A 16,023-nucleotide genomic window follows, 5' to 3' on the forward strand; every position below is an offset into this window, starting at 1 on the left:
GGGAAAAAAAAGAGAGAAAAACGGGAGAAGCGGCTGAGAGTGCCCCTCCCTTTCCTCCCTTCCTGGTATGTGAGTTATGCGAGTTAGGTGCTCTGTGTGTGAGTTAACCCTTCCCCTCTCAGAATGTGAGTTAAATGTTCTGTGTGAGAGAAAAAAAGAACAATTTGAAATTGCAAAAGCAAAACGGTTTGCTTGGACATGGGGGCCAGAATTCTGCAGGCTGCAGGAATGGATCAGATTTGGTGTTCAGACTATCATAAGGTTTTATTGTGCTATTCAGCTAGGTTGGCATCACTCTATTGTCCTGAGTGTCTATAAACTGTAGATGGGGATTGTTGTTGCTAGTCTTGTGGGAAGTCCCTGAGAACTTAGAGACAAGCCAAGTTTGTGGAAGTTAGAGAAAGATAGAACCGGAAGGTAGTATAATGGGGGCAAAATCAAGAAAGAATTTCCTCGGGCAAGCCCCTTTGGATGCTTATTACAGCACTGGAAGGAACTCGCGGGGGAAGCCGGAGGCTCAATGAGTAAGAAGAGGATTGCAGTACCGTTTTGCCACTAATGTTGTTTTTAAGGAGAGAGGGAAAGTGGAATGAAGTGTTTTTTACTCTGCGAAACAATCCAGAGTGGCAAAAGGACTGTGGGATTTTGCCGCTGCAGGACCCCACGGTACTCACCCTTGAGCGGGAAAATAACAAAGAATTTAAAGGTAAACTGAGGAGTTGTTGCGTGACGTGCAGTATTAAACAAGGGTGCACAAGAATAAATAAATAAAATTCACTGGACACCAGAGCAGAACAAGATTTACCTGATTTGCTTAAGCCTCCCCCTTGATGACATATATAACTCATTTTGGGTTATAGGGTTTGTTTCTGCAAAACAGTACTGAATGGCACTCACGAGGTCTACCAGGCTCCGGGGACAGTCGTCAGGTCTACCGCGCTCCACCCCCTGGGGATGCACCGGTGGGTGCCATGTGGCTGTTGCTGTCCCAGGAGAACCATGGCCGTGGAGGCCTCTGCTCTCTGAAACTGATTGATGAGGCATTCAGGTGGTGTCAGAAGGGCTTAGTGGTGGGCTGGTTCTCCCACTGTTGCAATGCGTGCTTCCCCTGTCTTGCGGGAGATGGGGAAGCGTGGTGCCACACGCGCAAAGAGGAGGGGAAGGAAAACCCCCAAAATAAAAAAAAAAAAAAGCTGTGCAGTGGTCCCAGCTTCCTTGCCCATGGTGGTGCGGGAAGGGGCCGGCCGCCAGGGAAACCTCACCCGGCCCGGACACGGACAGGATTGACAGATTGAGAGCTCTTTCTCGATTCCGTGGGTGGTGGTGCATGGCCGTTCTTAGTTGGTGGAGCGATTTGTCTGGTTAATTCCGATAACGAACGAGACTCTGGCATGCTAACTAGTTACGCGACCCCCGAGCGGTCGGCGTCCAACTTCTTAGAGGGACAAGTGGCGTTCAGCCACCCAGGAGCAATAACAGGTCTGTGATGCCCTTAGATGTCTGGGGCCATGCGCATGCTACACTGACTGGCTCAGTTTGTGCCTACTCTCCAGCCAGCAGGGTGGCCCAAGCCGCGGCTCTACTCCTGGGCAGAGCGTCAGGACACTGAGGGAAACCCGGGCCCTGAGCAGGCAGGCTGAGGTGATGGCGGCAGATGTTGGGCACGCCCCCGCAAGCAAATGCTTCCCTGAGGGTAGCAGCAAGAAAGGCACCCCAGCGGGGTCTTCTGTTTTGCAGAATTAAACCCTATAACCCAAAAATGAGTTATAAAGCAGGTATGTTTATTTCCAGCGCTGGGGTGCAAGGGGGTTCTCCTCCTAGCTTGGACACTGCATAACTTAGCAAACAGCTACTTATAGAGTAAAGACATGCATAGTTATAAACGCCTACTACATATTCATAACCTTTTCCCACTTCGTATTATAATTAGTTCTGGAAGGTTCGCTCCAGTCTTGCATCTGCGTAGTGCCTCCTGGTGGTCGTGGGCCAGGGTCTCAGGGATGAAGTAAGAAGTCTTCCTCAGGATGAACTTTTCCGCCCCAAACTGTGTGCAGGCGCAGTCCCCTTCTGGTTGTTTTTTGAGAATGCTGGTGCTGCATTCCAGCTCCTCGCTTATAAGTAAACTTCAGCAAGCTATCTCCCCTTATCAGCTTTCAAGGCCTTTACGAACAAACAGTGCGAGTTCCAGTGAGCATTCCCAACCCCACCTGTCTGCTTTTGCTCATCAGTTCCCCCTCTGTCCTTTTAACATGGGCAAATTTATTTGCCAAATACATAATCTATGTCTCGAAGGGGAAATGGATGATAGTTTTCTTGAAAATTACTTTTAACGCATTCTCATGGGCACTAGAGATAGAAGTCATAATTGTTAGTCGTTGTAGCATTCTCCAATTCCAAATAAATAACACAGCAGAGAAAACAAAGCTAACTAAAACTAGCATCAAAAGGACAATAATGGGGTGACACAACTTATTTAGAATGTCAGTTGCAGTAGGGGACCATCCAAACAGCACGTCCCACCAATGATGGTTTCATCTTCTTTTACCCGTTTTAGGACAATATTTATTTCCTCTGTGTCATGGTGGACTGTTATCAGGGTCTTTTTCCTGTTTTCCTGGACCTCATCCAGAGTTATAAAGTCCTGATGTTTCATTAATTGTTTCACCAATGTAAGATTCATTCCAATAGGTAGAGGCGATAATTTGTGAAACATTGTATAATTGGATTTTAGCAACTGATAGGATACAACTGGTCCTAAATAAGAAAAAGTCACACCCAACAATCTTAACAAAATTACAAATATTGAAATTAGAGTGGTTCTTATTATCCGTAACTATCTCATCTATTACTATAGAGGTACAAGCAGTTCTCAAATAAATACAACTCAGGCCCATATATACAAGTACGGTAAGGAGCACCTGGAATGGTCCTTCCCACTGTGGTTCTAGAGTTGTCTCTGCAAGAGACTTTACATACACATAATCTCCAGGTCGTATGTTATGCACAGGTTCATCCAAACCCCTACGTCGCATCTCAACCACATGTCATTCAATCTTTTTGGAGCTGTTTGTCCAGTGCCACCATGTAGGAGGTCGTGATTTCATACGCAAATAGTGACTGATCTATTGTACTACTTTTGAGATAAAATGTGGTCCCCTATCAGGAGACATAGTTGCTGGAACCCCAAAGCATGGTATTGTCTCCTGTATTACTGTTCTGGTTATCTCCCGAGCCTTGGCTGTTGTAGTAGGGAATACCTTGGCCAACCTGAAAAGGTACTAGTGAATACCAATAAGTATCGACATTCCTGCTGCCTTGGGAGTTCTGAAAAATCAATCTGCCATTGTTGCCCAGGCCCATTGCCTCTTCCAATTTGGCCCATTTCTGGTTTGGGGTAATTTTGGGATTAGTCTGGAGGCAAAGGTCACACTGCTGAGTCACTTGTCTCACAACAGTGTATAAATTTCTAGTTGCTGTCTCTTCCTGTGTTCCTCCCTCATCAAAGACCATGTTAAATAAGAGGGAATGAGTAGTTTCCCTTGTGGAGTGAAGGCCCACAACTCTTTATTATATGACCCTTCCAGGTCTATGATAAGTTTCTGATTATCTGATTTTTCTTGGTATATTCTGGCTAACCTTCTAGGGAGATTCGCTTGTCAGGGATCAAAGCCCTTTCTGGTTTTACCTCGCCTTTGGCTGCCAGTTTTGCCCCTCTGTCCGCCAGCTCATTTCCTCTCCCCAATTCCAAATTCACTTTCTGGTGCGCCTTGATGTGCACGATTGTTGCTTTCTCAGGTAGCTGGACTGCTTCCAGCAGTCTCAGGATCCCTCTGCATGCTTGATGATTTTGCCCTGCCATAGCTTTTATTGCTTAAGACATAGCTGCTTCCATCCATGAACCAGCTCTCCACGTCTTCTATGGGACTGTCTTTCAGGTCTGAATGGCTCAAGTGTGTGGCCTCAATGGTCTCTAAGCAGTCCTGGTGCACTGGTTCTCCTGTATTTCCACTGAGAAAAGAAGCTGGGTTGATGATGTTAGTAACCACAATTCCCGCATCATCATGTGCCACCATTCTAGCTTGGTATTTTAGGAACCTTTGTGGAGAAAGCCAGTGCCCACCTTTCGCTTCCACTACTGCAGATGCTGTATGGGACACTAATACAGTCATTTTCTGGCTTAGGGTAAATCTCTGTGCCTCCTGGATGTTTAGCATGACGGCTGAAACCGCTCGTAAACAGCCAGGCTCTAGGGCAATCCCTTGCTTCTCATGAGAAAAAGAAAAATGGCTTACTCACATCTGGAAGTCCTAAGGCCAGGGCCGACATCAGGGCTTTTTTCAGCTGTTCAAAGGCTTGCATAGCCTCTTTGCTCCATTGAAGGTGTTTCTGTTTGGCGGTGGTTAGTGCATACAGAGGTTTAACAAGCGGCCCATAGTTATAGATCCATAGCCGACACCACCCAGTCATCCCCAAGAAAGTTCATGACTCCTTCACTGTTGGCAGTCTCGGAGTTTGGTATATTGCCTCTTTTCAGGTCTGTCCCAAAGTTCTTCTTCAAGCGCTGATTTCATAGCCCAAATAGATCACCTCGCATTGCATTATTTGGGCCTTCTTTTAGATACCCAGTATTCCCTGGAGCCCCAAAAAGTTTAACAGACTCACTATCCAGGTCATGCAAGTGTTATATTGGTGGCAATCAGGATATCATCTACATACTGCAACAGTCTCCCTCCCTCAGGTAGGGCTTCCAGGCCTCAAGATCCTTTGCAAGTTGATTACCAAATATCCACGTGAGTTGAGTTCTGTGCCCACTTTCAGGGTTTTCCCATTCAAATGCAAAAAAAATATTTTCTGTCTGGCTTCATGGAGAGGGAGGCAAAAGTAGGCATCCTTCAGATCTGAAACAGTAAGCCAGGTTATTTCAGGTATTAATAGAGTCAACAGGGTATACAGATTTGCCACCACTGGGTAAAGGTTTTTGTTATTTTATTTACAGCCTGTAAGTCCCAGGCACATCGGTGGCCCATACCTCGGTGTATACCTGATTTCTTTGCTGATTTTTCCTTCTGTGGGAACACTGGCTAGGGATAAACTCATTATTTGTATATACTTCTGGTCATTTACCTCCAGAGTAATCTCTCCCTTTTCAAGTTTAATTATTGCACCCAACTGTTCTAATAACTCTTTCCCCAAAAGTGCCTTCAGGGAGGTGGGCATATACAAAAATCTGTGAATTCCCCATTGTATTCCCAGTTTATATCTTAGAGGTTCACAAAAATACGCCTTTTCACTTTGGCCAGTTGCCCCTTTTATCACAATATAGTCATTTCCTAGGTGCATCAAAGCTTGGTTCAAAACCGAATACATTGCCTCTGTGTCAACTAAAATTCTACTTTCTTCTCCTCTTTCCCTGTCTTTATTATAACCAGTGGATCCGCTAGGGTGGATTCCCCAGGATCCCGTCAGTCTTCCTTCACATGAGCCACTATCCCTCTTTTAGACTGGCCCGAAACCAAAGAGAATAGTTGTAGTATTCCTACCTCTGACCCAGGATCCAGCAGTGTGTTGCAGCACATTATATCCCTCAGTCTATTTAGGAATTCGCAAGGTGACTCAGAGGGACATTGTTTAATTGTTTGGGAATGGCCTTTTTCATTCCCTTTGAGATCCACCGGTGATATGTCTGTAATTTTTCTATGTGTTTAGATCTGCCTGGATCCCACGTTGGGTATTGGAGGGGAAAATACTCTTTCCAAATCCCCTGCAGTTTTAAAATCAGGTTTTGTTGGGTTTTGTTTGTTTGTTTGTTTGTTTTGTCTCGCTCTTCCCAGAGAGGTGCCTGCAAAACTGTCAAAGCATACCTTTTCCTGACGCAGGAAGATACTGGGATATCCAGGGGGTGGGAGTCCCGTCCGAGCCTGTATCCCATTCCTGTGACTGAGGAGGAGGCTTAAGCAAATCAGTTAAATCTTGTTCTGGTGTCTGGTGAATTTTATTTATTCTAGTGCATCTTTGCCCAATACTGCATGCTGAGCAACGCCTCAGTTTACCTTTAAATTCTTTGTTATTTTCCCGCTCAAAGGCGAGTACCATAGGATCCTGTGGTGGCACAATCCCACAGTCCCTTTGCCACTCCAGATGGTTTCAGAGGGTGAAAAACACTTCATTCCATTTTCCTTCTCTCCTTAAAAACAACATTTGTTGTAAAATGGTATTGTAATCTTCTTACTCATTGAGCCCCCAGCTCCCCCCACCAATTCCTTCCAATGCTGTAATATGCATCCTAAGGGGCTTGCCTGAGGAAATTCTTTGCTTGATTTTGTCTCCATTGCAAAAACTACTTTCTAGCTCTTCCTTTCTGTAATTTCCACACAAATTGTTTCAGACAGCTAGACTCCACTGACTCTCAAGGATCACTCACAAAACTGACAAGAACAATTCTAAACTTGACTCATCTCTGACCCCCTGTCCACGCAAAACTTTTTGCTTTTACACTTTCCCTTTATTCTTTCTCTCACACAAAACACTTAACTCACATTCCGGGAGAGTGTTAACTCACATTCCGGGAGGGACAGGGTTAACTCACACACAGCAGTGAAACTGCTTCAACAGATAAGCCTAACTCACATTCCTGGAAGGAGGGAAAGGGAGGGGGACTCTCAGCCTCTTCTCCAGTTTTTCTCCTACTTTTTTTTTCTTCATCTATGCTAGGTATTTTAAAACTTCACCCTCTGCAGCCTTCCATTCCAAAGGTCCAAGGTAAATATACCTATTTGCCAGAACTGAAATCTTTGAGCACTTTGTCTGTCTCTGGCCTCCTGTCTATGGAGGAATAACGTCCCCTGGTAAGCTGTCCCTCTCAATTCTGCTGGTACTCTATTATACATTAAACAATTCACAGAGTACACTTATAACACAAAACACACAACATATAACAGTGATCTCTCGCTTCATTCATCTGTGGCTGTTTTCCGTCATGGGAGAACAGAACCGCGGATCGGAACTGTGCACTTGCTCCGCACTTAATCACGCGTCCCAATCACGCTACCATACACTCCCACACAAGCGCTTGAACTTAAAATAGGCTCTAAAAGATGTTAAAATATACAGGTACCGATACTGAATATTTGCAACAGATGTAGATGACAGCTATCCCACACGGAGCTCCTGCTACCCCAGCAAGGAGTACCCAGTCCACCATAGTACTTTCCCTGTGCTTCTGCTATCCCAGCAGGGAGCACCCCTTTGGGCCCAAACCACCAATTCCCAATTCCCAGGGGCAGGCAGTATCGCTCCCTCACCATGCGCAAGGTGGGGGATTTATATCCCCCCTTACGACTCGCAGGGTCTTGGTAAGCTATACTACCCCTCATCACTGCATGAGGCGTCCCATACACAGCTTATCGACTCATCCCCTGTTTCCCCTGCAGGTTTCCCCAAACCACATACCTGGTCCACCTGCTGATGGGCTGTCTCTCCCCCTGCAGCAATCGAGTAGGGATGGGAGATTTTCCGGAGATTCTCCGGGGTGTGCCTTAGAATGTCTCACTCTCTTCTTGATGAAGATATTAAACAGCACTGGTCCCAGTACAGATCCTTGAGGAACACCACTCGTCACAGATCTCCATTGGCCACTACTCTCTGAATATGACCATCCAACCAGTTTCCTATCCACCAAACCATCCACTCATCAAATCCAGATCTCTCCAATTTAGAGAGAAGGATGTTGTGGGGGACCGTGTCAAAGGCTTTACAGAAGTCCAGATAGATCATATCTGTTGGTTATCCTGTGTCCACTGCTGTGATTACCCCATCATAGAAAGCCACTAAGTTGGTCAGACAGGATTTGCCTCTGGTGAAGCCATATTGGTTGCCATTAATCACCTCCATGTCCTTTAGAATGTCTTCTAGGAGGATCTGTCCCATGATCTTCCCAGGCACAGAGGTGATGTTGACAGGTCGGTATTTCCCAGGGTTATCTTTTCTACCCTTTTTAAAAATGGGCACAATGATGCCCTTCTTCCAGTCACCAGGGAATTCTCCTGATTGCCATGACTTTTTAAATATTATGGAGAGTGGCTTGGCAACCACATCTGCCAATTCCCTCAGGACTCTGGGATGCATCTCATCAGGTCCCATAGACCTCTTAAATACAGACAAATTGTTTGAAGTCAAAACAAGTCCACTGAGACAAAAAAAAAAAAAAGGAAAACCAAGTTTACTGAATTCAAAACAAATCATTTGAAGTTAAAACAAGTCCAGTGATGTGAAAATAATTCCGCTGAAGTCAAAACCAGTCCTGGTTTTGCTTAATTCGCTTACTTTGACTCCAAAGGACATGTTTTGACTTTAGTAGATTTGTTTTCATAGAATCATAATAGAATCATAGAATTACTAGTTTGGAAAAGACTATTGAGATCATCAAGTCCAACCATACCTGTCCCGTTACCTTAATAAGTGCTTCATCTACCCAACTTTTAAATATGTCCAGGGATGGTGACCTCGACAACCTGTTCCAGCACCTGATAACCCTTGCAGTGAAGAAATTTTTCCTAATGTCTAATCTGAAGCTCCCCTGGTGCAACTTGAGTCCATTCCCACTCGTCCTATCACCTATCACCTCGCTACAACCTCCTTTCAAGTAGTTTGCTGCATTCAAAGAAATCCATTAAATTACAAACCAGTCCCCTAAATATAAATATGTTGTTTAAAGTCAAAATAAGTCCACTGCAGTCAAAACAAATCCACTAAAGTCAAAACTTGTCATGTGGAGTCAAAATAACTCCAATTTAGCAAAAACAATTTTACTGAAGTCAAAATAAATCCATTGAGGTAAAAAATATTCTAATGACATCAAAACAAAACCACTGAAGTCAAAACAACTCTTCTGAACTCAAAACGAGTCCCCAGAGATCAAAACAAGTCCCCTGAGATCAAAACAAGTCCATCAAATTGTATCAAATGACTGAAATAAGAAAAAAATCCTTTGAAGTTAAAAATGGTTCATTGAATTCAAAGAAATCCATTGAATTCCCAACCAGTCCTCTAAGTATAAACATATCATCTGAAGTCAAAACAAATCGATTCAGTTCAATTTCGATTGACTTCTTTTGACGCCAGTGGCATTCTTTTGACTTCAGTGGACTTGTGACCTCAATGGATTTGCTCTGAGTTCAATGGAGTTTTGTTTTTACTTCAATAAACTTATTTCGGACGTGGTGCGGTGGCTTGAGATGGGGGGCTTTTTCTCCACCATCTTTTCCAGTTTGTTTGGAACTCAAGAGATGAGGATTCTCATCCTGGGACTGGATGGATCAGGAAAAGCAACCATTCTCTACAGGTTGCAAGTTGGAGAAGTTGTTACCACCATTCCGACCATTGGATTCAATGTTGAGACACTGACATACAAGAATCTGAAATTTCAAGTGTGAGACTTGGGAGGACAGACAAGCATAAGGCCATATTGGTGGTGTTACTATTCAAATACTGACACAGTCATTTATGTAGTGAACAGCTGTGATCAAGATAGAATTGGCACTTCAAAATCAGAGCTCGTTGCTATGTTAGAGGAAGAAGAGTTGAAGAAAGCCATTTTGGTGGTGTTTGCAAATAAGCAGGATGTGGAACAGGCCATGACTCCCACAGAAATGGCAAATGCACTTGGCTTACCTGCTTTGAAGGACCAAAAGTGGCAGATATTCAAAACCTCTGCAACTAAAGGCACCAGGCTTGATGAAGCAATGGAGTGGTTGGTGGAGGCCTTGAAGAGCAGGCAGCAATACAAAGCTGACAGCTGCAAAGAAGTTGCAGCCTCATCCAACATCCCTCCTTCTGCAGTCAAGTACCTGAAGGGGGCCTACAGGAAAGCTGGAGAGGGGCTATTCATAAAGGCTTGTAGGGATAGGACCAGGGGGAATGGGTATAAACTGGAGAGGGGCAGATTTAGACTAGACATTAGGAAGAATTTCTTCACTGTGAGAGTGGTGAGACACCGGAACAGGTTGTACAGGGAGGTTGTGGATGCCCCATCCCTGGAGGTGTTCAAGGCCAGGTTGGATGGGGCCTTGGGCAGCCTGCTTTAGTGGGATGTCCCTGCCCCTGGCAGGGGGGTTGGAACTAGATGATCTTTAAGGTCCCTTCCAACCCTAATTATTCTATGACTCTATGATTCTATGATTCTATTTCGACTTTAGAAAGGTTGTTTTGAATTTAATGAACTTATTTTGAAATAATTGGATTAGTTTTGACTTCAGTGGAACTGTTTTTAATTCAGTGAAGTTTCTTTGACTTCACTGGACCTGTTTCCACTTCACTGGACTTGCTTGAGTTCAACAGAATTGTTTTGAGTTGAGTAAACTTGTTTTGACTTCACTGGAATTCTTTTGACTTCAGTGGGCTTATTTTTACTTCCTTGGATTTGTTTTGACTTCAGTAAATTTGTTTTTTGCTAAACTGGAGTTATTTTGACTCCAAAGGATGTGTTTTGACTTTAGTAAACTTGATTTTACTTAATTGGAGCTATTTTGACTCCAAAAGATATATATTTACTTCAGTAGATTTGGGTTTACTTCAGTGGACTTGTTTTGACTTCGCTGGTCCTCTTTTCACTTCGCTAAACTTGAAATTGTTTTGACTTCAGTAAACTTCTTTTGAATTAAGTGGACTTAGTTTGACTTCAGTGCATCTGTTTCAACTTCAGTGGATTTTTTTTACTTCAATGGACTTTGTTTCACTTAGTTTTGACTTCTGTGGAATTGGTTTGACTTCAGTAAGCTTATTTTGAATAAGTGGACTTATTTTGGTTTGAATGGACTTGTTTTGACTTCAATGGATTGGTTTTGACTTCAGTAGATTTGCTTTGAATTCAAAGGAGTTTTTTCACTTCAAAGGGCATAATTTAAATTTAATAGATTCATTCTGACTTTGACTTGTTTTCCCTTCAGTGGTGTTCTTTTGACTTCAGTGGACTTTTTTTTTACTTCCGTGGTGTTTTGGCTTCAGAGGACTTGTTTTGATCTCAGATGACTAGTTTTGAGTTCAAATGAGTTAATTTGAAGTCAATGGACTTATTCTTACTTAAATGGATTTGTTTTGACTTCTGTGGCATTGTTTTGAGTTCACTGAAATTTATTTTACTTCAATAAACTTATTTAGAGTTCAGAAAACTTGTTTTTAATTTACTTGTTTTGAATTCATCAGATTACTTTTGACTTCAACAGACATGCTTTTACTTCAGTGGTCTTGTTTTGCTTTCTCTGGAGCTATTTTCACTTCATTGAACTACTTTGAGTTCATTGGAACTGTTTTGACTTCAGGAAAATGGTTTTGCATTAAGTGGACTTATTTTGACTTCAAAGTATTTGTTTGGTCTTCAGTTTACCGGTTTCGACTTCCGTGGAACTATTTTCAAATCACTGGACTTGTTTTGACTTCAGTAAATTTGTTTTTCTTAATTGGAGTTCTCTCGACTCCAAAGGACATGTTTTGACTTTAGTAGATTTGCTTTTTCTTCAGTGGACTTGTTTTGACTTCAAAGGATTTGTTGATGCTTAAGAGGTCTAGTTTGGAATTCAATGAACTTTTTTGAATTCAATGAAACTTTTTGAACTTTAATGTATTTTTTCTTATTTCAGTGGACTTGATTTGATGGGCTTGTTTTGACTTCAGAGTACTCATTTTGAGGAGTTGTTTTGACCTCGATGGATTTGTTTTTTCTTCACTGGAGTTGTTTTGACATCAATGAACTTATTTTGATTTCAGAAAACTTGTTTTGAATTCAATGGGCTTATTTTGAATTAATTGGATTAGTTTTTACTTCAGTGGACTTGTTTGGCTTCAGTGGACCTATTTGCACTGCAATGGATATATTTTGAATTAATTGGATTTGTTCTAAATGGAATGGAAATTTTTTTTAATTCAGTAAACTTATTTCTGTTAAGTGGACATCTCGCAAACAATACTAGTCTGCAGAACCCAGCTTTAAAATTCAAACATCCAGATATTTCTCCCACAGGGAAACTGCTATCACTGAAAGCTGCTGCTTGTTATTTCTGTCTCCTCATAGCACTTTCACTGCAAAGAGCAAAACATGAATAGGGGAATGCTTTGTTCTAGAATGGTCATATGTGACTCGACCATACTCAGTAAAGCCCAGCTGCAAAATTTGAAATGTGTAGGGACTGCTCCTGCAGGAAAGCAGCGAGGAGTGGAAGCTGCTGCTTGTCAGTTCCTTCTCATCTTAGTCCTTTCATTGCAAACAGAAAAAAATGAATAGGGGGATACTTCCGTCTAGAATGGTCACATGTGGACTCAATTATACTCATAAAGCCCAGCTGCAAAATTCAAAACGTGCAGAGAGTGCTCCCACAGGGAAGCCGCTACAAGTGGAAGCGGCTGATTGTTAGGTTCTTCTCCTAATCACTGTTTCACTGCCCCAACAAAACCAGGCATAAGTGCTTGCTGTGCTGAAGAATGCTTATGTATGGCTCGAGAACGCTAAACAGTTGCCATTGCCTGGCTGCAATATTGGAAACGTCCAGGGACTGCTCATACAGGGAAGGTGCCAGTAGGGACATCTGCTGCTAGTTAGACTCTAGTCCTCCTATCCCTTTCACTGCAAACAACAAATCGTGGATTGACAAGAGCTTTGCCTCAGTGCGCTGTCTCACAAAGGGTACTAGTCTTCAGAGCTCGGCTGTAAAATAGGCAAGTCCAGGGATTTCTCACGAAGGAAATGAGCTAGGACAGAAAGCTGCTGCTTGTTATTTCTTTCTCCCTGCAGTGCTTTCACTGCAAACAGGAAAACATGAATAGGAGAATGCTTTAGTCTAGAATGGTCATATGTGGACTGGACTACACTCAGTGAAGCCCAGCTGCAAAATTTGAAATGTCCAGGGATTTCTCCACTGACACCTTTCCTGTATGAGTAATCCCCAGACATTTCCAGGTTTTGATCCATGCATGACCAGACATGCTTAGTGAGCACTTTCCCCCAGTTTGGTTGGGGCAGTGAAATGGTGATAGGGAGAAAGAAATAACGAGCAGCACCTATCAGTGCTAGCAGGTTTCCTGTGGGAGAAATCCCTGGATCTTTCAGTTTTATAGCCAGGCTCTGCAGACTTGTATCCTTTGTGAGACAGCACACTGCAGCAAAGTTGTCGCTGATCCACGGTTTGCTATTTGCAGTGAAAGAGATGCATGTTTTGACTCTAACCAGCAGCAGATTTCACTACTGCAATTTCCCTTCTGGAGCAATCCCAGGACATTTCGAATTTTGAAAATGGGCTCTGTTTGCAGTGCCTGAAACACATATAACCTGTCCACAGAGTAGCAAGTGTTTATCCCTGTTTTTTCTTGTGTCAGTGAAATGGTGATCATGAGAAGGAACTATGAAGCAGCATTCAGTGCTAGCAGTTTCCCTGTGAGAGAAATCCCTGGATATTTGAATTTTAAAGCCAGACTGTACAAAGTAGTATCATTTGCGAGATGTCCTCTGGAGTCAAAATAACTCCACATAAGCAAAACTAAGTTTGCTAAAGTCAAAACAAGGCCATATAAGTCAAAGTAAGGCCATTGAAGTCAAAACAAGACCAGTGAATTCAAAATTAATCAAATTAATTCAAAATAAGCCCATTAAATTCAGAAAAAGTTTTCTGAAATCAAAATAAATTTATTGATATCAAAATAAATTTATTGATGTCAAAACAATTCCACTGAACTCAAAATGAGTCCTCTGAAGTCAAAACAAGTCCAGCACGTAAAATCAGGTCCACTGAATTAAAGAAGTACATTGAAGTTCAAAAAAGGTTCATTGAATTCAAAGAAGTCCATTGAATTCCAAACAAGTCCTCTTAAGTGCAAACAAGTTGTTTGAAGTCAAAACAAGTCCACTGAGGAAAAAATCTACTAAAGTCAAAACACATCCTTTGGAGTAAAAACAACTCCAATTTCGCAAAAAAAACAAGTTTACTGAGGTCAAAACAATTCAATTGAACTCAAAACAAGACAGTGAGGTGAAAATAGGTCCAGCAAAGTCAAAACTAGTCCACTGAAATCAAAACAAGTTTTCTGAAAACAAAATAAGTTCATTGAAGTAAAACCAAATTCATTGAAATCAAAACAGCTCCACTAAAGTAAAAAGACCACCAAAGTCAAAATAGCTACTCTGAACTCAAAATTAGTCCTCTGAAATGAAAACAGGTCCATCAAATTGACTCAAGTCCACTGAAATAAGAAAAAATAGATTCAAGTTGAAAAAGGGTGATTGAATTAAAAGAAATCCATTGAATTCCAAACAAGTCCTCTTAAATATAAACATGTCATTTGAAGTCAAACCAAGTCCACTTAAGTAAAAACAAATTTACGGAAGTCAAAACAATTCAACTGAAATCAAGAGAAATCTATTATATTTAAAATGTGTCCTTTGAAGTCAAAAGTACTCCAATGAAGTCTAAACAAATCCATTGAAGTCACAAAAACTCCACTTAAGTCAAAAGTTTTCTGAGGTGAAAATATGTTCATTGAAGTGAAAAGAATTCCATTGAAGTAAAAACAATTCCACTGAGGTCAAAACCATTCCTTTCAAGTCAAAATGAGTCCTCTGAAGTTAAAACAAGTCCACCAAATGAAATCAAGTCCACTGAAATAAGAAAAAATTCATTGATGTTCAATAAGGTTCATTGAATTGAAAAGAAATCCTCTGAATGCCAAACAAATCCTCTTAAGTGTAAACATGTTGTTTGAAGTCAAAACAAGTCCACTGAAGTAAAAACAAATCTACTGAAGTCAAAACAAGTCCAGTGTTGTGAAAATAGTTCCACTGAAGTCCAAACAAGCCCTCTGATATCAAAGCAACTCCACTGAGGTCAAAATAACCACACTGAAGTAAAAAAAAAAAAAAAATCAAGTGAAGTGAAGTCAAAACTAATCTATTACATTTAAAAGACAGCCTTTTAAGTCCAAACAACTCCTTTGAAGTAAAAAAAAAAACATTGAAGTCAAAACAAGTCTAATGAAGTTAAAACAAAACCAGTAATGTGAAAACGGTTTCACTGAAGTCAGAACCAGTCCATTGAAGTCTAAACAAGCCCTCTTAAGTGAAAACTAGACTAATGAAGTCAAAAGAAAACCATTAAAGTCAAAAGAAGTCCACTTCTTCAGATGAAGGAACTAACAAGCAGCAGCTTCCACCCCTAGCAACTTCTCTGCAGGAGAAATCCCTGGATAATTATTCTTCTAGACAAAAGCATTCCCCCATTTGTGTTTTGGTGTTTGCAGTGAAAGGGCTACTATGAGAAGGAACTATCAAGCAGTGGCTTTCTGTACTAGCACCTTCCCTTCAGGAGAAATCCTCGAATGTTTCAATTTTACAGCTGGGCTTTGCAGACTACTGTCAATTGCGCAGGACTGTACTGCAGCAAAGCATTCTCTGGTCTGAGGTTTGCTGTTTTCAGTAGAAAGGGCGATCAGGAGAAGGAACTAACAGGCAGCAGCTTCCAGTCCTAGAACTTTCCCTTTGGGAGTAATCCCTGGACGCTTCAATTTTACAGCCACACTCTGCAGACTAGTATCCTTTACGAGACAGCACATTGTAGTAAAGCTGTTGTGGATCTGAAGTTTGATGATGCAGTGAAAGGGACAACGGGAGTAGAATCTAACTAGCAGCAAATTTTCTTACTGGCATTTTCCCTGCTGGACCAAACATGGATTGTTTCCAATTTTGCAGCCAGGCTCTTTTTAGAGTTCATGACACAAATATGAGCAGTCTGTATGGGAGAAAGCATGTAGAAACATTCTATATTAACAAAGGCCACGATGCCCTTGAAGGACCATGAACGGTGTAGTAAGAGGAAACAACGGATAGCAACAGTAAGCTATGGCTGTATGCCCAGAAGCTGAGACAGAGGTGTAAGTTAGAAAAGTAGAAATCACGATAACTTAGGGGAAAAGCATTTAAAATATGGAAAGCTAATTAAGGTTTGATCTAGGCATTTGATCTAGGCGCGTGGACAGTAGCAACTAACC

At 41.9% G+C, this 16,023-nt stretch overlaps 1 protein-coding gene across 1 annotated transcript; it reads left to right on the forward strand.

The window, feature by feature from the left end:
- The first annotated feature begins 9,226 nt into the window (after positions 1–9,226).
- LOC128850233 (ADP-ribosylation factor-like protein 1) lies at positions 9,227–15,660 on the forward strand. Its single transcript, XM_054053226.1, is given in 2 exon segments — positions 9,227–9,841; positions 15,549–15,660. Coding segments are annotated over 2 exon segments (720 nt in total). The 5' UTR covers positions 9,227–9,233.
- The last annotated feature ends 363 nt before the right edge of the window (positions 15,661–16,023 follow it).

The sequence above is a fragment of the Cuculus canorus genome, chromosome W (genome assembly GCF_017976375.1).
Source record: "Cuculus canorus isolate bCucCan1 chromosome W, bCucCan1.pri, whole genome shotgun sequence".
NCBI lineage: Eukaryota > Metazoa > Chordata > Aves > Cuculiformes > Cuculidae > Cuculus > Cuculus canorus.